The sequence below is a fragment of the Malus sylvestris genome, chromosome 1 (genome assembly GCF_916048215.2).
Source record: "Malus sylvestris chromosome 1, drMalSylv7.2, whole genome shotgun sequence".
Taxonomy (NCBI): Eukaryota; Viridiplantae; Streptophyta; class Magnoliopsida; order Rosales; family Rosaceae; genus Malus; species Malus sylvestris.
In genome coordinates this window covers 23,275,832-23,297,196 of record NC_062260.1, presented here as the reverse complement: position 1 = coordinate 23,297,196, position 21,365 = coordinate 23,275,832, and the positions used below count along the sequence as shown (strand labels likewise).

General features: G+C 37.2%; 2 protein-coding genes across 4 annotated transcripts; both read right to left on the bottom strand.

Annotated features, from left to right (window-relative positions):
- Window positions 1-6,711: 6,711 nt before the first annotated feature.
- LOC126592287 (uncharacterized) lies at window positions 6,712-7,512 on the bottom strand. 2 transcript variants are annotated; one of them, XR_007612606.1, is made up of 3 exons: window positions 7,357-7,512; window positions 7,068-7,184; window positions 6,712-6,939 (listed from the first exon to the last, which is right to left on the bottom strand). XR_007612606.1 is itself a non-coding variant. In XM_050258012.1 (2 exons), exons 1-2 carry the CDS (start codon window positions 7,258-7,260, stop codon window positions 6,809-6,811), a joined length of 324 nt encoding a protein of 107 aa, XP_050113969.1. In that variant the 5' UTR covers window positions 7,261-7,512; the 3' UTR covers window positions 6,712-6,808. The 2 variants fall into 2 exon arrangements, 1 of the variants encoding a protein (XP_050113969.1); XM_050258012.1 differs by having other exon boundaries at window positions 7,068-7,512.
- Window positions 7,513-16,700: 9,188 nt separating this feature from the next.
- Window positions 16,701-20,912, bottom strand: LOC126591910 (auxin transporter-like protein 1). 2 transcript variants are annotated; one of them, XM_050257656.1, is made up of 9 exons: window positions 20,681-20,912; window positions 19,727-19,913; window positions 19,418-19,603; window positions 19,187-19,299; window positions 18,598-18,781; window positions 18,400-18,497; window positions 17,698-17,905; window positions 17,238-17,495; window positions 16,701-17,055 (listed from the first exon to the last, which is right to left on the bottom strand). In XM_050257656.1, exons 2-9 carry the CDS (start codon window positions 19,892-19,894, stop codon window positions 16,837-16,839), a joined length of 1,434 nt encoding a protein of 477 aa, XP_050113613.1. In that variant the 5' UTR covers window positions 19,895-19,913; window positions 20,681-20,912; the 3' UTR covers window positions 16,701-16,836. The 2 variants fall into 2 exon arrangements, with proteins under 2 accessions (XP_050113613.1, XP_050113694.1); XM_050257737.1 differs by lacking the exon at window positions 20,681-20,912 and adding an exon at window positions 20,161-20,561.
- Window positions 20,913-21,365: the final 453 nt, after the last annotated feature.

Genomic DNA, 21,365 nt, shown 5'->3' with positions numbered 1-21,365 from the left:
AGCTGCAATCACAAAATAAGTATATGTCAAAACTAGACAAACTTTTATACATCAAATTCCTTATTCAAGATTAAAACTAGATGCAGCTTACTGTTCGATAAGTCCATAATTTGGAGTAAAAGCTTGAAGTTGCGGATGAGCTTCTCATGAGGACCTTCGACCTCGATGATCTTGGTGTGGACTTTGATCTTGACACTGTCGGGGATGTCCGTCGTCTTAGAGGATAGGATGGTCTCAGCCATCATCTAATTACTAAAAATTAATCACTTCCAAATGCAAATCCCAAATCCCAAATGCAATCTTGTAAGTTCAACTAGACTGCCCATCCTGACATTATTCAACTAGACTACCCATCCTGACATTATTCTGCCGTGATGACTACTGGAATATTTATGAAACTGGACCAAGAAAGAGACATTATTTATGAAATTGTACCACTTACTGTACACTGTTTACGAAAATAGATAAAGAACCAAACACTAATTATGAAACATGACAAAAAACTAGGCACTATATATGAAAGTGGACCAAGAGCTAGACCCTATTTATGAAACTATACCAAGAATGAGACACTATTTATGAAACTATGCCAACTACTATACACTATTTATGAAACAATACCCAATAACTAGGCACTATTTATGAAAGTAAATTATGAATTAGACACTATTTATGAATCTAGACCAATAAATAATGTTGTACCGTTCAATTTCATAAATAGTGTAATACCGTTTAGTTTCATAAATAGTGTAGTACCAGTCAGTTTCATAAAATAGTGTTCGGTTTCATAAATAGTATAGTACCATTCAATTTCATAAATAGTGTAGTACCGTTAACTTTCATAAATAGTATAGTTTTGCTCAATTTCATAAACAGTGTCTGTTATGGAGCATGAATCCTGCACGTTAGGTTCTTTTTAATAATTTTAAATCTATCTTCATTTCCCATGCCTTTCACTCGTAAGCAACCAAGGTATTAAATATCGGTAATATCGGAAATATCGGTAGTCCGAAAACACGAAAATATCAATGGAAATATCGGGATAATATCAATATCGATAAAAATTACATGGAAACCACGGAAATTGTAAGAAAAACTTGGAAATTTTTATTGAAACTTTGCAGGATGTTTATTTAGTCAATTATCTATTAGTTTATCACAAAAAATTGGAAGGAAATGCATTGCATGATGGATTTAACATTATCAAGTTGATTATATAGCGAGCTGACAAACATTGTGAGTGTAGAAAATATGTAGTAATTAATGAAAGAAGTCTAAACACACCATAATCATTTATATATAATGAATTAGTACAATATTTTACACTTTAGTACCACATAGAGTTCCTATGAGGTTCAAATTTTTCACTATCTTCATCATCTCTATGTGTAGAGTGAGTGTATTGTGAAGAGTAGTTATCAAATGATAAATCCCCAAAATAGTTTTGCATGTAATTGTTAACATGCCACCCATATGGATCCGAGATTGGTTGAGGTTGTCCATAAGAAAAATCATTTGAAGATTGAGTCTGGGATTGTTTCCATGAGTCGCTCGATTCCATCCCGACAGGAATGGGATATGAAGGGTAGGGAAATGGTTGGTTATGAGTATAACCATAGTTACTACTTCCCACTCCAACAGAGTCCGAAGTTCTAGATAACGAGTCATCTTTTTGACTTGACAAAATCCCCTTCCCTCTTTCTCTACGAGTATAGTCATTCCTTATGGCACCAATTCCTGGTCTTGCCCGCCTACTGCCATGGTCATCATCCTGTGTTGCATGCGTGAAGTTTGCCTCACCAGTGAAAGGGCTCATAAATCTGGGAGGTGGTCCATAATAGTTTCCATATCCACCACCACTACCTCCAGCTCCACTACCTCCAGCTCCACTGTATCCTTCATCATTCCCACCTCCGGTGGTAGGTGAGTCTCCTGATCTTGTACTAGAGCTATCATTAGTATCAGCACGATGTTGTGGTTGTGTAGGATTGGAAGAAGGTGGAATTCCAGTGTTTTTTGGTCTTGGGCGCAAAAGTTCTTCCAAAGAGTCAGCGCTGCTAGATCCCACCTCCTCCTCTAATACTCTTTCTACATTTATCCCTTCATTACGTGCTTCTTCAGCAACTCTGGGAGCTGGGTTGCCTTCATCATCACCTAAATGAAGAGGTCTAATCCATTGATAAAGTTGGTTACCGTCTGTATCATCATCTTCACCAACAATATCAAACACATCTAGTGGGTCACCACGGTCGACATGATCTATTTCTGCTTCCTTATCTCGAATTTGAAGCTTCATGTTGTAGTAGCAATAAACTAATTTTTCCAACCAACTGTGAGCCAACCTATTTCTTTGCTTTGTGTGTATGAGTGCAAATGTGCTCCAATTTCTTTCACAAGCAGATGAGGAAGCTGTTTGTGATAATACTTTGATTGCTAACTTTCTCACAGTTGGTGCATCGGTCCCATACATGATCCACCACTCAGCTACAATGAAAAACAATGTTGATAAGCCTAATAACTCGAACAAATTCTATTATAAACTTATAGTGAAATATGTTTACACTCACTAGGAGACATTGTTGTTCGAGCAGCAATTGATGTTGGTTCTCCAAAAGTTCTTCTTGCATCTTTAAACCATGTTAGCTGAATTCAATAAATCGTGTTAGTTTAATCCAACAAAGTAATTATTATAATTTAAGTAATTGTGTACCTCATTTCCAAATTGGCCAACTGCTGGTGATGCAGAGTCTAATTTAGAGTATACATTATGTACAGCACGTATAAGGGTACCATCATCTCCAACACCGGGTCTGTATTGGTATCGAGGATTCAAATAATATGATGTTCAAAGAAACACATACTCTAATAAGAGAAATAATACTTATGCAACTAAAGAAATGAATTGCAAATTATGACATAATTTATACCTGCTGCATGCAAATCGTGGTATAATGTTTTATACCATCGGTCTTCAATTATCTTTATGACCCACCTTGCACCATGTTTTCTTTCCAATTCATCCTTCACTACACGCATCAACTCATATACTGCCCCCATAGTAGGATACACTTCTATGTCAACAATCCGTAAAACCTTGTAAAGAGGTTCAAACACTTGGCACACATGTTCTGATTAAGTCCAAAAAGCATGATCAAGCACTATACTTTCCACCATACGACCTGTATTTGAGCGGCTGAAATTGTGGTTGGCCCAATCGTCACTAGTGAATAGTTGCTTCAACCCTGCTTTCTTCTTAAGTAGGCTGTCTAATGCAATATAGTTGGTGGCGAATCGAGTGGTAGCTGGACGAATAATTTCTCCTTTGCAAAATTCACGCATCTTTGCCAACAACCAACCGTGATTGTAAATATAATTTGTGATCGTTCTAGCTCTTTTGACCACAGTAGCAACATTCTCTCTCTTCCCCATTGCCTCAAACATGAGATCAATACAATGTGCTGCACATGATGTCCAAAACACATTATGATACTTCATTAACTTTTTTCCAACTTTGACAAATGCAGAACCGTTGTCGGTCACGACTTGGACAACATTATGCTCTCCCACCTCCATGATTACATCCATCAATAATTTGTAAATATACTTGTAGTTCTTTATATGGTCTGAAGCATCAACAGACTTCAAAAAAATTGTCTTTCCCTTGGAGTATACCATGAAGTTTATGATAGACAATCTGGTCGAGCCGGTCCATCCGTCACACATGATTGTGCAACCATTAGTTTCCCACTTTGACCTCAACTTATTAATATACTCGCCAATGTCTTTATACTCCATATCCAAATATTTGTTTCTTATCTCATAGGGAGTGGGAGGTTGTACTCCAACACCGGCATGTTGACATCCCACTACCATGTTTTTGAAATGATGTGATGATGCTTTCTCAGTAGGGACATTTTCATAGATAAAGAACTTGCTAATTAGACGTCTCATTCCCTCATTCACATTACCTCCAGTGAAATAACTTCAAACACTCTTTTGACGTGCTTTGGATGACTTATATAAACTTGGGGCTATTGGTGGTGTTGGTTGTGATTCTTTAAGACTGCCTCCCTGTCTCATTTGTGCACCGCCACTTGTCCCGGAACCTTGTGCTCTATTAGGAATTTTATGAAGGTGTTCTCTTTCCCATGCTGACTGTTTGGAGGCACGTAATGCTTGTTTCAAACTGCGTCGTTCTTCAGGTCCCATGTCATCATCACATTCGTCCTCATCGTCATCATCATCACTGTCAACAGCTTGGCCAATGACTTCTCCTCGTAGCCCAGCTCGAATATTTTCCATTCCATGTGTTATCTTTTCCTTCTGCTGTTTTTTATTTTTTAATAATGTGCTGATGAATGCCTTCACTTCTGGGGGGACATTATCGCATCGTTGGACATTTTTTGCTGGATCTAATCCACTAAGATGGTACTTAAGTCGTGTCACTCCGCCACTCTTCATTACCCGACCACATTATTTGCAAATTGTGCCATGTTTGTTTCCGTCTATTGGGTCTCCATGTTCCCAAGCTGGATCACGTTTAGTAACTGCACTAGACATCTTAAACGTACCTATATTTATTTTTCATGAAAATTAGACAATTATTTTTTGATAAAATAAGAGAACCTAAATAATAAAGTTATTCTACAGAAGAATTAAATACGAAGTAAAGAAAATGATTGTAAAATTTTAAGTAATTATACAAATAATATGGAATAATAAAACCTAATATTAATGAATAATAATCCAATTTGATAAAAAAATAATCCTAATATAAAACATGGTGATGAATAATAATCCAATTTGATAATAATCCAATTTAATGAATAATCCAATTTGATAAAAAAATAATCCTAATATAAAACATGGTGATGAATAATAATCCAATTTGATAATAATCCAATTTAATGAATAATCCAATTTAATGAAGAATAATCCAATTTGATAATAAAACCTAATATTAATGAATAATAATCCAATTTGATAATAAAACCTAATATTAATAAAATAATAAATAACATTAAACATATTAAAATTATCCTAGGGAATAATTATACAACATTACTTAATTACTTAAAAAAATTAACATGTAATTGTTAACATTACTTAATTACTTACAAAAAGTAACATGCAAGTATTAATTACTTAAAAAAATTAACATACGAGTCCACACAAATTTATTTGTTGTTGTATAAATTACAATAATATAAATATAAGTTTGTAAACTTACCTTAAATATGGAACCCTTTGTGTTCAAGCTTTGGAATGGATCTGGAATGGCTTTGAAAATGGTAAGGGAAGAAGAAGAAACGAAAATGCTCTGAATGCCTCTGATAGTGATACTCCACCTCTGATAAGGTGAAAGAATTTAATAGACAATGGCACACTGTTCTGCATGTGAAAGAATATCACGGACTCACAGTGGCACACGGTTTCATTATAAAAGCAGTATTATTTGATGTCCATGGTCTAAAATTGCAAAACGTTATTGACATATTGTGAAATCAGTCAGGCATCTCAGATGAGATGACCCAACCACACACACACACAGACATGACACCACACACGCACACAACACACGCACACTCACCTCACACGCATACAGTCTCTCTCTCAGACTCTCGAACCTTCTCTCTTCTCTTCTCTGACTCTGAGCTCCCTTCTCCCCCTTCTCCATTCTCCCACGAGCCACAACAAACACAGATCTCCCACGTCTCTCGATCCTTCTCCCACACACACACACACGCACAGAGACCCAAGGTCTCTCGATCCTTCTCCCACTTCCACACACACGCACAGAGACCCATATCGGCAGATCGGCTTCTACTTCTCCCTCGTCGCCGCCGTCGTCTCTCTCCTTTCTCTCTGCACCGAAGGTCCGAGACCCACATACACACACACACCCATCATCATCACAGCAACCTCGTCTTTCTCCCTCTCCTTCTCGTCTCTGCAACTCGGCGAACTCCGGCGAGGCCGTGGGCTTCTGGTTCTCCCTCGTCGCCGCCGTCTCTCTCCTTTCTCTCTGCACCGAGGGTCCGAGACCCACATACACACACGCACACCCATCATCATCAGCAACCTCGTCTTTCTCCCTCTCCTTCTTGTCTCTGCAACTCGGCGAACTCCGGCGAGGCCGTGCGTGTCGACTCATTTTCCGAACACCTCTGACGGTTTCACGGCAAACTTCATATATAAAAACGTTCATCTCGTCTTCTATTTCATTTTCATACCTAGATCGGAGTCTAGGGTCCTGTTTTACAGTCGGCCGGAGCTTCTACAGCTCCGGCATTCTTCTCCGAGCAGGCCAGTTCCGATATTATCGATAATTTTGATATTATCGCGATATTATCCCAAAAACCATTCGGATATTGAAAAAAAAATCGGTTCCCCTAAAAACCGATAATATCGGCGATATTATCGGCATTTCGGACCATGTAAGCAACTCATGCTTATTAGAACTTTGCCTTTCTCTTTTCACAAAGTTTGCCGATGATAAACATGGAATCTCTAATATCAAATACTTAAGCATTTTTCCATGAAGGGATGGTAGATTGCACATATAACAAAGGCAAATACATGTATTTGGAGGCCTTACCTTTCAAATACCATTAGAATATGCCTTCACTAATCTCGATTCTTAAACTAGATAACAAGCTTAGCACCATTGCGCATGGCAATTATGCGGTAGTTATAGAAACATTTAGACTATTGTAATCAACATTCATACCAATTCATCTGGGATTTGATACCCCAATGACAAATTACATCAATCTAAGCCGATACCAACCTTGTATAATCTATTAAATTAGAGCCAATTCTCTTTCGGCATCTTCTTCTCCACAAGAGCATTTTCAAGGTCTAGTAACATCTGAGATAAATTGTCCGTACACTGCCTTTCTGGTGCTGAGACATCCCCAATATCATAGAAAGCATGATCTGAAAATAAACAATTAAGCAAAGCCTCAACATCAATCCGAACCTTTAATTCACGATCCGAAACTATATTTCTTGATTCCTCAATTAGCTATACACATATTAATTAAATAAGAGCTTCGAAAGCATACCACGACGACATCGCTGTAGGGGGAGACAGTGAATTTTGAACGGAGCTGTAGACTGTAGTCCTTGGAACATATATGTGCTTCCTAATTCACCATCAGAATTCTCACCAATGTACATATCTGCAACAATTCCCCACCTTAAAAGACAAAAGAGCCAAGATTGACCCCAACCATAAATGCGTACTACGCTGCGCATACCCACAGATTTCGATTGGAGGAGGTCGAAGCTTGGGCTTTGCGTCCCATGACGAAGGAAGAAGTGGATTTTGATTTAGTTTGAAAAGAAAATTACCTGATGAATCGAAGAATCACAGAATCAAGACACACGAAATCTCCTTGACTAACAGAGATGAGAAACTAGCAGAGAGAAAATGAGTATCAAATCCGTAGAATCCTGTAGAAGCTGTACATAAACTCTTCTCTCTTCATTTGGAATGAAACGGACAAAACAAACGGTGCAATGTTAATGTACTTGTGTGTACATATCCTCCTTTTATATAGAGATTAATTGGGAAATATTGTGACTAATCGTGTAATGTATGAAAATAATTAACGATTTATATCTCAATAGATTTTGCTTGATTGGAGCTAAGAAGAAAGCGTGATATTGAAGAAGTGTACAGAAGGAATATTTTTAAGCAAACACAAGGGAGGGAATAAGAAGATTATCATCATAGACATAGTTGTGGGGTATGTCGATAACAAGAAGAAGATGATGGATGAGAAATTAGTTGACACCTAGCTCAGGTTCGATATGTTGATGATGTATGCCATCATTGGCAAAGAGTGTAGCAAATCAGAATAGGAAAAGATTTTTTTGGCTGCTGGATTCACTTACTATATATAGCATCACTCAAACGCTCGGTTTAAGGTCTCTTATTGAAGTTTACCCTTGAAAATAAATCTTCCTACTATTATTGTATCAATAAAATTATGTATACACATGCTCTAGCTAATATTGGTCGCCCTACTATTATATTCCATATGTACTAGATTAAAGAGTGTGTCATCGAGTGTTAGTTTTTTGTGACAATAAATAATAAGTGAAGTGTATATAAATGCATTAATTTTGTGTGTTCAAATAATATCACTTAATTAATAATGATACTGTATGCGCCATTTGCATGTAATATACAATATATACAACCAACGAGATGAATTGTCTTTTTATCTATTTCTTTGGGTGAGTATAAATGTTAGTTTGGATGGATTTTTCTCCGGTTTTTCTTTTGTTTGTTCGTAACTTTTTAATTTATGCTTGATACCACCTCTTATGAAATAGAAAATTTAAACTAGAGGAGTGATATTTGAATATTATAAATTTGAAAAAGTACTGTTAAACCAAGAAATTTTGTCCTAGATCATCACACATAACCACCATAGTTCGTGATATTATATGACTCACATTGTGATCCAAACAGTCAGAAAAAGCCCCAGTGTCCGTTTGAGGTAAATTATTGGACAATTTCTTACAAAAGGTTTTGATTGCAAGACCCTTTGGTAAAGCTGTGTATGAGAAACCTATGGTGTGAATTTAAAGCGAAACTTAGCTTTCGTTTCAGATTTTGAGCGAACCAAATTGGCCTCGTTTGCAATTCCCTCTTCTTCAAAACTGATTCATTCTTTCTTCGTCTCTCACCCACGTGAAAGGAGAAAAAAAGACTTACTAAAATTTCACATAAATTGTAGACTGATTTAGTCAGCTGAAAATAGATCACATAAATTCAGAATATCTTCAAGCTGAGAATGAAGGTCTCCAATATATCGTGGCACAATCCCTTAAAGGTCATTCCGGCCATTAAAAAAATGTCGTACCCAGTGCACAAGGCTCCCGCTTTATGCAGAGTTTGGGAGAGGTGAATATCCCAGATTGAAAAAATTCGATGGTGTACTCAGTCATCATGCACGTCCCTTGTCCCAAATTATACAATTTTTGATAAATTATTTTTGAGTGGTTAAGGTGGTATTGGAAAATTTGATCGCATGTGATTCTTCATTCTTTTTCCCATGTTTTAATTATTTTTTTCTTTTCTTTTTCCCTGTCGAAAAAAGTATTCCAAATCAAATTAGAACTCAAATAATGCACACTTCAGGGATATGACGTTTTCTCACCCTTGTGAATCATTCACATATCCACATTTTCTACTTACCATGTACTAATCTGATTTACTATACGTAATCCATTTTTACAACTGATATTCTAGACTAATCTACACTAGGAGACATTGATGAACTCTAGATGTAGTGAGTCAAAGATAAAGACTCTAACCCTTAGATTGTCCTTGATGCTATGAAGGGCATTGTTAATGGCAGTATTCAAGGCCGTGCACAGCTTCGTCTTTGGTGGAGCTTGCCCATCCTTGTGTCATCTCCTGTCATTCCGATGAGGAGAGTAAGGTGGGGTGTCTCGATCAACTCTTCTTCGTTCATAATGATAGTAGGGTCGGGATATCCCTGCCCTCCGAACTAGACGTGAATGTCTCCCCTCATCCGGTTCTTCGTAGAGGAATCTCCACTCACACCTCTTCTTCCGGGTTTTACCATCCCAATCAGTGAGAGCATCAATGACATCCTAGAAGGGAGTATTTATACCAGTAGAGAGATTCCTTTTAGGATATAGAATTTAATAGGATATCTAGGAGTAGATATTGTCCTCTTAGGAGTGTGATTACTTGTGGTGTACGCCAATCTCTAGATTGTAGAAATCAAAATATAGGAAACGTATATGCTTCCTAATCGGATCAAGTTTCCGTATCCTGCGGAACAAGAATGGTTATTGTCAATGAAGTCGACAAACTTTGCCTACTGATTTGGAACACATTATGTGGTGGATCGCTGGTCCGTTTGTACGACTCTACGATAGAAGTTGTTAAGTCTATGACCAGACATCTGAGGTGTCTGTATTCCAAATTTGTCTTACTCCGGCCCTAAAAAATCATGGTCCCACAAATCTCAACAGTGTCGTGGACACCCTCAAAGACAAATATGATGCCTCAGGTCAAAATACTACTTTAGATTATCTGAATTAGCGAGTTCTCATGTGACATGAGTATTAGAACTCCTAGTTAATCGCGTTCAATGTACTCACTCTCTATTGAGCACTTACATACTTGTCTGGTGTCTTTCTGTTGGAAGTATGCCCACAAAGCCACTCATTTGATGTAAGAGCTTTTGGAATTGTGTTAAACTATTATATGTTTAATGAAGGGCAAAGCTTATTGTTAATCCCTATTTATTGTATTATGTGTTTAAGCAATAAGGGAATCCAAGGAATGTATTTAATCTAAGAGAGAAACAATCTAAGTAAGTTAGATTATCGAGACCTTTCTCTTATGTTCATTCCTAAAACGTTCCTAGCCATAAGATTGGCAATTGGGCATTGACAATCCGCTAAGGTTAGTATATGTTGTGTTAACTCAAGCGTGAGCATGACTAGTCTCAAGTCATTTAGTGTTAGACACTGAGACAAACACAAAAGTGCTCAAAAGGTAATCAAGTAAACTGAACAACAATCAAAAGAGAGTTCGAACATACATGTCATGTAAGAACTCGTAAGTTGCAATATGCAAAGTAGTCCTTTGACCTGAGGCATCATAAATGTCTAATGGTTAGGTCATTGATCTTTAATCATGTCAAAGGCATTCCATCAAGAGTGTCCACGACATTGTTGGGGTCAAACTATCTAGTCATGTAGGCATATGAGTGCACAATAAGGGATCTCTAACCTTCCATGGTGGAGGGAGAATACTCTAAGATATGATTCGGGAGTCTTTGGCCAAAGCATACGAATATGACTTAGGAAGTTTGTTCCAAATCATATTCAATCGAATCATATAGAGAAGTATCACATTAGATAGTAGACATGAATCAAACTATCACTCAAACAATGTGATTAAGAGTATTGTATTAGAGAATGACTGTATTGCATTGTAATTGTAACTAGATAGGTTCTCCACCCACTTCTACTTAGCTTGGGTAGCCATGACAAACTGTTAGGTGTCACTAATGGTTTGTGGAAGCCCTAAAGATTAGCAAACACTAATCTTCATCAAAGGGATAGTTGAAATGAAGTTTCAATTCACAATCGATCGTTAAGAGTAACAATCGCCCACTGCCTCGCTGATTGGAACCTAATGGATCGTACACTGAGTAAGGATGAAAGTGAAGAAATATAAATGAGATGGATAAACAATTAAATGGTTTAATTGAGAATGGTCAAGATTAATTAATTAGTTAGTTAATTATACAAAAGGTTCGTATTAGGCTTTCAAGTTAGTTTCGAGTCTCGGGGCCCAAAAGGGTTTTGGTCCACAAAGCCCATTATGTTTAAGTTGTATAACAACTAAAATAAAATGGGCAATTAGCCCAATAACTAAAGGACACCGACCATAGGGTGAGTGGTAGCAAACTTGGGTTAATTGCAAGTTTGCCACTCACATGTGAGGTGGTATAAAGGCATATTTATAGCCATTCTCTCACTAGGGTTTTCTTTTGAGGCAAAAGAGCAAAACTCTTTCTCTCTTTGTCTTCCAAAGAGGCCGGCCACACGTAGAGGAAAATAGCTAGCAATCTTCCTTCCTCTAAGTCATCCATTTCATCTTCACACCTCATCCTTGGTGTGGAGACTTAGAGACACCAACTTTTGGTGTTCTTGGAGTTCCTCTCCTCAAATCCTCAAGGAGTAAAGGAGAAGCAAAGAAGCAACCATCCAAATGAGTAAAGGAGGTGACTTGAAGGCCCTCCAATTGGGTGAATCCCTTGTGTAAATAAGGATGAGCTTCAAGGGTAATGAAACTCAAACTCTCTCTTCTCTTTAATTTGTTATAGAGTCTTTTGGTTCACCATTCACTAGGCTTTGAAAGTCATGGGTTTTAGAATTGTTTTTTAATGCATGCCTACTTTAAAGTGTTATTAGTTTGCTTATGTGTTCAAATGTTCTCACATATTCTTAGCTAAGACAAAAAATTTCCTTCACCTTCACACTAATGACTCGAGACCAATCACTCTTCAAAGAGAAACATAGTATGTATTAATCTGTCAGGATTGTCAAATACCCAAGTGGCAATCCTATAATTAGGAACTTCTAGGATAAAGAAAAAGATCTTATGAATCTAACTTCTTTATATTATATTCTCTTAATTACATATTCCTTGGACTTAGCGTTAAAGTGTATAACATTTAATTAGACCGCTTCAAACAATCATCTTTGCCCTTAGGTTAAACTGAAATAATTTAATATCAGAAATGTTCGTAAAGTATTATCTCATGATTTTATATATATATATATATTTTTTTTTTTTTTTTTTTTTTTGGGTCAAACGATAGATTTTATTAAATTAGATGTTAGATTAGTTAACAACAAGATTAATTTGAACCCACGCCATCATGCGAGGGCTCAACACATTTCCACTATTGTGGTAAATGATCACTTGCATCTCATGATTAGCTTTAGGGCACATTTCAAACACCCACTTGGATAAAAAGACATATAAACTATACAATCTTAACACCCTTCAAGTTTCCACTAGTCGGGACGTTGTATTTCATGAATTACAATTTCCCTTATCACCAGTTTCACTGACCTCACCGTAAGTAGCCAAGTTAGTCCGTTCTAGCCTTATCAGCGATTATTACTGTCCATCCTGTATATTCATCTTCACCTACAGTGTCTGCTCATCCCAGGAATTTCCATAAAAGAACTTATATCAAAATACTTAATAGCATGGCGATACATTTATACAAAACTTCAACCATCACACCAAATAACTCCTATCATCGAGACCATCCATCCACTTGTGTTGCAGCCTCATTTGCGAAAGTCCACCCAAATAGAAACCAGCCCATCTCCAGGATTATGTTTGCTTGGCTGCTGCGTTACCACCTCCAAAAGCTTCAGTGTTGTCCTTTACAGAAACTCAGAACCCTTTATGTAATTATATTTCTTACTACCACCATCTTTTTTACTCTTATCACTTTTTAATTGCCAATATTACTCGATTTTGTTGAACCTAGCTCATATACAGAAGCTGTCAACAGGCCCAAAATGGCAGAAAGTTATGACCTCAAAATTGCAGGCATTGGAAGCCAACCACACTTAGACCCTCACTTCTCTGCCTCTTGGCAAAGAGTCCATTGGTTGCAAGTGAGTTTACAAAATTAAGCACCATTTCGATGGCACTATCAAGTGTTACAAAGCTCGTTATGTGGACACGGGTTACACTAAGCTTAAAGGGATCGATTATCAGGATACTTTTTCTCGCACTGCGAAGTTGGTCACTTTTCCCTGCCTTTTAGACCTTGCTGCCTCCAAGAATTGCTCTCTCCATCAATGGATGTTAATAATGCCTTTCTTCACGGGACCTCCATCAAGAAATTTATATGGTGCCACCTCTTGGTCTCTGGCGATTAAGAAAGCACATGGTGTGTTGCCTAAGCAAGTCTCTATACGGCCTAAAGCAAGCATCTGGATAATGGTTCTTCAAGTTTTATGAGGCTATTCGAGTTGCTGGATAAACTCAATCCAAATCTGACTACTCTCTCTTCACAAGTGAATGTTCTCTTTAAAAAATTCTTTGTAAGTGAATGTTCATTGTGATACTAATTGGGCATGATGCCCAATAACTCAAATATCTACTACGGGTACTGTGTTTTTCTTGAAAATTCATTGATATCTTGGAGAGTAAAAAGTAAAAACTGTTTCTTTGTCATCCGCAGAAGCCGATTCCCGTTCCATGTCAGCAACTTGATGTGAAAGAGCTGGGTTGCAAAAACTTTTTCGAGATCTACATGTGGGTGAAATGGGTCCATTAGTGTTATATTGTGATAATTAAGAAGCCCTACATACCGCAGCGAACCAAGGGTTCCATGAAATTAAGAACACACGATATATCAAAATAACCATTTTGTGTGTGATAAAATTCAAGGAAGAGCAATAATCACTTAATTTGTTTTCCATCATCAAAGCAGTTACCCGACATATTCACTAAGGCCTTGGCGGAAGAAAACTTTCGATCCTTATTAAGCAAATTGGCGGCTCATGACATTTGCTCACCAACTTGAGGGGGAGAGTTACGATAGTCAATGATTTACTACCAAAGTGGATTATTTGATATCCAAGAATCAAGGAAGAAATTGATGTACCTGTTATATATTTGATTTGAATCTAGAATAGCTTAATTATAGGAGTTCTTTTTGCTCTTAGTTGTAAATATAAGCCCCTGTACTATTCTCACATCAATCAATATACAGAGAAAATAATTCCCCAATATTTTTTTTAAGTCATGACTTACTGTTGGAAAGGAATGACACGAAGGCTCCGAGTTGGGATGGAATGACACAGGGGTTCTACCAGAAACATTGGGGGATTGTTGGAAATGATGTGTTCAATGGTGTCCGGTCTTTAATACAATCAGGATGCATGCTAAGAAAGGTTAACTACACACATGTAACATTAATTCCAAAAATCAAAGACCCAACGGAAATGTGCCATTTCCATCCTATTAGTTTATGTAATGTACTGTACAAGATTGTGGCTAAGGTACTCACCAATAGAGTGCGTTTGTTCCTGGGTGTCTTATCTCCGACAATAGTTTAGTGGCAGCTGAGCTCACACATTACATGCATAAAAGAAAATCTGGGTGGAATGGTTTCATGGCTTTGAAGCTCGACATAAGTAAAGCTTATGATTGCCTTGAGTGGAATTTCTTGGAAGCAATGTTGCTAGTTTGGGATTTTTTGAGGAATGGATTCGCTTGATTATGGTATGTATTTCTTCCGTTTCTTACTCCTTCAAGATTAATGAGGAACCGGTTTCTCATTTCTCAACAAAAAAAAATGACCGCTCTAAACAACAGATAAATTATTCTGTTACAACAATTCGATTGCCCATATAAAACGTCAATAATTATTTTTTATTTAACCAACCATTTGTGTTTGATGCTCTAAATTTGTGTCCGGACTAAAGAATTTTTTCTATGAGCAAATACTTCAAGTGGTTCCTTCTTTAATTTTACGATCCCTAGCACTCTCTCGTTCACAATATGTTACATTATGAGTGTATCACCTCTACTAGAAACACGACTAGATAATCAGTTCAAATGGTAGAAATAGTTTTAATCTTAGATTGCGCCTTAGCAACTATTGGTCCATATATTGCCAGTCTTTAATTGTCCAAAAACATGGTTTGCAATGTCACTTGATGATAGACTTGACATATTGTCGATTAAAATTTTTAGTATGAATCGACGTATACTACACACCAATATTTATGACTATTGAATTTCATACGTTATTCGTTCAGTTCATGTCATACACAGGAGTATATTGAAGATCCTTGATTACAACTATGATGTGCCAATTGCCAACAACAAAATGCAATGATGATTTTATGGATCAAGTCAAGGGGCTTACTTGCTTTATGGAGATAATAACATGAAGGTGGAGCTTTATCAAATAATTGATTGCATTAAAGACAAATATAGATTTAGAAAGAAGGAAAAGATGCATGAAGGATGAACTTAGAGAAAGGAAGGTAGGGATTTGTTCCAATCAGAAGATCATATCAAGACAACCTTATCAAGTCTTAGTCTTTGCACCTAATCACGAAGATCAATCATCAGATTGGAGATCGGCTTCATCTCAAGATTAGAATCCAATCGTTTTTTTTTTTTTTAGAAAAGGGGGATAACTAGTGACAAGCCTCGGTTATCCATTCTTTCCGGACGCGGAGAGGTTATGAGGAATTTCACCTTGCCTATGACCACAGTCAAGCAAACTCACCAGCTCGGAGCATGGTTAGGATCAGCTTCATCTCAAGATTAGAAACCAATCCCTTTTTTTTTCTTCAGAAAAGGGGGACAATTAGCGGTAAACCGCGGTTATCCACTCATTCCGAGTGCAGAGAGGTTATGAGGAATTTCACCATACCCATGACAACAGTCAAGCAAACTTACCAGCTCAGAGCATGATTAGGATCCAATATTTAATTAGTATAGTTTAGTTAAGTTTTCAAATACATAAGCATCTCTAAAAGAGTTCACAAAATCAAATTTGAAGTGCCACTTATAATTTTATGTTTATTAAGATTTTAGACTCTTCAAATATTATTCTTATTATAATAATGTGTCTTTATCAACTTTTTCCAAGAAATAAAATAATAAAAAAGGTCACCTTATGAAAAGTAAAAAAAAATGCTAAAGATTTGTTGTATGTAGGTGCAAAATTGTAAATCTACAAATTTTAGTTTTTAAATTACCATGCGAGACAAATTTGTGTTCACATTTAGAAGAAAAAAAACTAATAAAAATGGTTTGAAAACTTTGAATTTTAACGATAAGGACAAAATAAAGGGTAAAGTGAATAGTACCAGGTTTGACTTTTTAGTGTAAAAATGTGATTTTTCAATAAAGTAACAGTACCGCGGACTTTTCGTTAAAACTCTTTTAGAAGAATTGTTGGAGATGCTCAGATTCTGAAGTACACAAATATGCCGCAAAACGACATGCGTGATGTTTGATTTATGTGAATATGTCTAAGAAAATTGCAAAAACTTAAAACTGAGAATTTTGTGTCAGTTAAAGGAGTTAAATTTCAAATTGTTCATTATAATACGTTTTGGGTTTCATGTGAATTCACATGTTAAGAGTAACAAAACATTGCTTTGATTCAAAAGGAAACACCACCAATTCACCATTCACATAATATTTATAGAGGCTACACAAAAGAAAGGCAAAATGCAGGACACCATGTGTATGATACAATGTCAAAGAGAAGCTTAGTGATGTGGTGGTGGTAGGGAGGCTGGGACTTTGGGAGGGCACTGGTAGCACTTTGCAAACAGCCCAAAAGTGTCAACTTGCCTGATGAAGTTGGTCACGCTAGCCCACCCTCCGAACCCAAACCCGACTACGAGCACCCACACCACGATGAATGCGTTCACCACGTACATGCCTGTCCAGCTCGGGAGGAAGAACGGAAGCTTCTCTGCCGCATTCTGCCCACACGAAAATCACATAATTGCACTTTGATTAGTAACGCAATCTCCAATGTTGTCCGATGAAATGAGTTGTAGACATAATATGTTAGGTTACTTTGTCTACGAGGCCTCGTGCACGCGCACATACATACACATACATATATAGCGATCTAATGGGGAGTTTAGGGTCGAGGCTTTACCTGGCGAGCAGAGGCGGATTTGAAGGTGAGCATATGAGCTAAGGCGGGTATGATGTAGACGGTGAAGCTGACCAAAAGAGCGCCAACGGCTGAATTAATGGGACCGAAGAAAGGAAATATGATGGCCAAGAACCAAATAGGTATCACCACAGGCAACCTGGCAATTGCCCTCAAACATATGCTCTTGGTGTCATGCATTCCAATTACTTTCTCCCACACGAAATACAATGGCGTACAAGCAAACCCGAATGTGATGAACTGCATATGCCAACCACATGGAAAAATTACATCACCACAATCGAAATGTTTCAAATTCGAAATCATGGCTCCGAAAGTTCAAACCGAAAGCAACAATGGTAGCTCAGGCAGTACCAACTTTCGAAAAGTTATATTAGTAGAGTGCCGAAACAGCTAGGAAAAATCAACATGTACAAGTAATTAGAGTCATCAGGATCATCACCTGGTGAATGAGCATCAATGTGACACCCGCATCGCGCCACTTAGTCCGGGGAAGGAGCGAGAAGGCATTCGAGTGTGTGAGGAGCTGGTCGCCAAACGCCCAGTACACAGCAGTTGCAGACGGAAGGGTTAGAGTGAACACATAAAGGGTAGCAAACAGATAGACATACTTAAACTTCTGAGGCTTCCACATTGCATGCATGATTTCCCTGCAAACAATAACATCAATTATACATAAAGTTTACTAAGCAAAAATAGAATTTTTTTTTTATGATTAAGAATGTATGAGTAGTTAGTGACACCGTAAAAAAACCACCACCAAACCTTATCCTACTAAATAAGGTCTATTGTATGAATCCTAGTTCGGATTATTCGACTTATATTCTCTCACTTATATGAGCTTGACCATTCATGGTCACTCAGTTCCACTTTATTGGAAAACATCCTGAGTTCGAATCTCGGGTGGATAATTGTTAATTAAAAAACAAATATTCTTACTCATACAACGTTATCATTTCCCTTTCATGATATTCACTTCTCTCACCAACCCCCATTAATGGCAAGAAAAAGCCGCATAATATTGAATTCCACTGTGCAAGAAAGCCCTTTTGAAAACAGAGTAAGAAAATAAAAATAAAAGAAACATCATGATTAAATCGCTTCAAAAATTAAAACTTTAATAACACTTTAAATAAAGACTCACACAGTGACGGCGTGTCCGCCGAAAGTGTAGAGAATGTTGGTGGCGCCGGTGAAATACAAAACCAGTTTATCTGGTCCTGAGTGTTTCACACCTTCAACCTGTAAAACAAGGTCAAAATCAACGGCGGATAAAAGAACAGAGAGATAACCGAAGAGCAATCAGGGCCGTTGATCGAGTAAATAAATTATTATTTATTACCTGGCCATGAACAATGGCTGCAATGGTCATGTACCAGGCAGTGTAGGTGGTCATCCCAAGCCCTAAAAAGGACCATATTCTGTAGTTGTGGAAGGAAGGGATGAAGACTGTGGTGGCACAACATGCCCCAAATATGTAGGTCCATGTCCTCTTGTCCAGATGGTCATTTATGTAGTATATGTTGCTGCATAATCAAGCATTAATCAACAACACAACTATTTAATTAAGTATTAATCAAGCAAAACAAGATGGAAACGCGCACAGATAAAACTTATTACAAATTTTTAGTCAAAACTAGAACTCGATGACACTAAACAGATAATAACCCCTTTAAACTGTACTTTTAGTCCATACACTATCTCCCAAAAAATAAAAAATAAAAAACATGTTTCAACTTTATTTTATATAATGATAAATTGAAAAAAAAAACTCTTTTTAAAACGGAAAATCACTCAAATACAACCCGTTAAGAAATAAGGACACTAAACAGACAATAAACCGTGTATGACCCATGTTTAGTGTTCTTCAAATTCAATTTTTGATTAGAAACTTGTAACCGGTTTTATTTGCACAATTAAAAATGACATACCTTGCACAACCAATAAGCTGGATGACAGATCCAAAGAGGAGGAAAGTGCAGTTGAAGGCCAATCCAACGGCTTTCCAGTAAGGACCCAGCAAACCATCCAACACTTCGAACCACTGCTCAAAAAAATTCCACATAACATAATCAGATCAAGAACTTTCTCTTCTGAACTGAAAATTATGTATAAAAAAAATTAAAAAAAAAAAAAGGTTTTTGCATTGTGAGAATAATCACCTGGATGACATGGTTCTTGAAGCTGACATTTTCCTTTTCTTTTCGGCTTCGATATTCGACGTAGAGAATGCTGATCAGATAAGCGGTCCAGCTCCCCATGATTCCGTAGAAGACCTGGAATATGATTCCCGAGAGCATTCCCAGTTGGGAGAAAGAGTAGGGCAAAGTCAGCAGAACCTGAGCAACCTGTTCTTGTTTGGACCGACACAGAGCACAACAGAACACAACAGGACGATGACAACGTTAGATTATCAGAATTTGTGTCTGAAAATGTGAATTTTGAGGTGGTTTTTTTGGTAAATGCTTGACCTGGTTCGATGCACAGCTGAACCAGGCGTCGTAGACGGATCCGCCATGCCAGAGGAAGTTTCTGACGTTAAAACCAGAGTTATGATCTGCTGCGTGTTCTTCTTCTTCCTCCCTGTCAACAGTCTGGTTGAAGGTTATGGCTTCCTCTGATTGCTTCTGTGCTGCCATTGCTGACGGATTAAATGATCTGAAACAATTATCAGACAGATTAAACCAGGAGATTAACAATTAATCACTCCAATTACCAAAACCCAGAAGGCAAACAAGAGGAAAGTGAGATAAAAAGATACTCAACTCAACTCAAACAAAAAAAAAATCTGATTTTCTTTTGGGAGATGGAAATGTGTGAAGAGGAAGAGAGTTTGTTGGGGATTTATAATGGAAGCTTTTATGGGGATTTAATAAAATGCGAGACTCTCTGCAGAATCGGTTACCTTCTTTAACTCCTCACACTCTAGAGAGAGAAAGTAGAGATAGACAGAGAGGGGAGATGGAGAGAGATAGTGATTTATCTCGTTTTGGTCTTTGAATGAATGAAAAGAAAGCAGAGAGAGAGGAGCATGCAATTGCAGTAGCACTTGGGTTGGCCGTTGCAGAGAGTTTTTAATTCTGAAAACTTCCAAAGGTTGGAACTTTAAAAATAAAGATGCAGACTTTTAATACTCGTGTCAGACGCAGCCGAATTCTGTGGCAGCAGTCAAAGATGATTCTGTGAGAAACGAAACACAAGAAAAGAAGGGGAAGAAAAGGGAAGTTTGTTTAGAGGTGGTGAGTGTTGTTTTCTGGGGATTTTTATTCCTGGGTTTTGAGAGAATAGAGAGAGATCTGGCACCTGAGAAGGAAAAGAGTTGCAGAAAGACCACTACTTTTACATATAAGAAAATATAACACAATTTTATAATATATTTCAGAAGAAATTGAGAAGACAGTAGAGCAAATGAACAATGTAATTACCAGAGCATGAACCCTTTTTCTTCTCAGTTTCTCTGTCTCTGTGTACTGTGTTTCTGTCAACTGTTGCAGAGAACTCAGTGAACCTCTCTCTCTCTCTCTCTCCCTCCCTCCCTCCCTCCCTCTCTCTCTCCTCTGTGTGCGTGAGAAATATTGAAGTGGTTTTATAATGGCCGAAATGGAGGTTGGTGGATAGATAAAACTTGGATGATTGTCTCTACAAAAGCCTGCTTCAGTCTTTTGTGTCAAATTACTCCTCTTTGTGTCTCAGGTTGCACGATATTATGTCAGATTTTATTACACTACACTCCCATTTTCTTTTTCTTTCTGCATCTCTAATTTTGTTTTTATTGCTTGATTTTTCTTTAGTTTATTCGTTAGTTACAAATGTTAGACAAAAAAAATGGGTAAAGAAAAAACGAGTATTCTTCATTATGGTAATTACACTATAAATATATTATAATTTGTTTTACTGTTGGGTTTGTTTAGAATGTCAATTAGAATCGCAGGTCCATGTATTTAAACCCCTTGTCATTATTAATGTGACTTGTAATTTGAAATTGATATTTACGTACATATGTCAAATTGTAACGTTACACGTTGTATCCACGTCGTGCAAGCGAAGTATTTCTACATATAATGGAAATCCAAGTATGCTAGCACATCTCCTCTAATTAACTTCAAACCC

Excerpts from the sequence above, each read along its gene's own strand:
- LOC126591910 (XM_050257656.1), bottom strand. The coding sequence starts at position 19,894 with ATGGCAGCACAGAAGCAATCAGAGGAAGCCATAACCTTCAACCAGACT. Across the intron at positions 18,498-18,597 it reads CAGCCATTGTTCATGGCCAG|GTTGAAGGTGTGAAACACTC; the intron begins GTAATAAATAAT and ends CTTGTTTTACAG. Across the intron at positions 17,056-17,237 it reads AATCCGCCTCTGCTCGCCAG|AATGCGGCAGAGAAGCTTCC; the intron begins GTAAAGCCTCGA and ends TCGTGTGGGCAG.
- LOC126592287 (XM_050258012.1), bottom strand. The coding sequence starts at position 7,260 with ATGCGCAGCGTAGTACGCATTTATGGTTGGGGTCAATCTTGGCTCTTT. Across the intron at positions 6,940-7,067 it reads CCTACAGCGATGTCGTCGTG|ATCATGCTTTCTATGATATT; the intron begins GTATGCTTTCGA and ends GTTTATTTTCAG.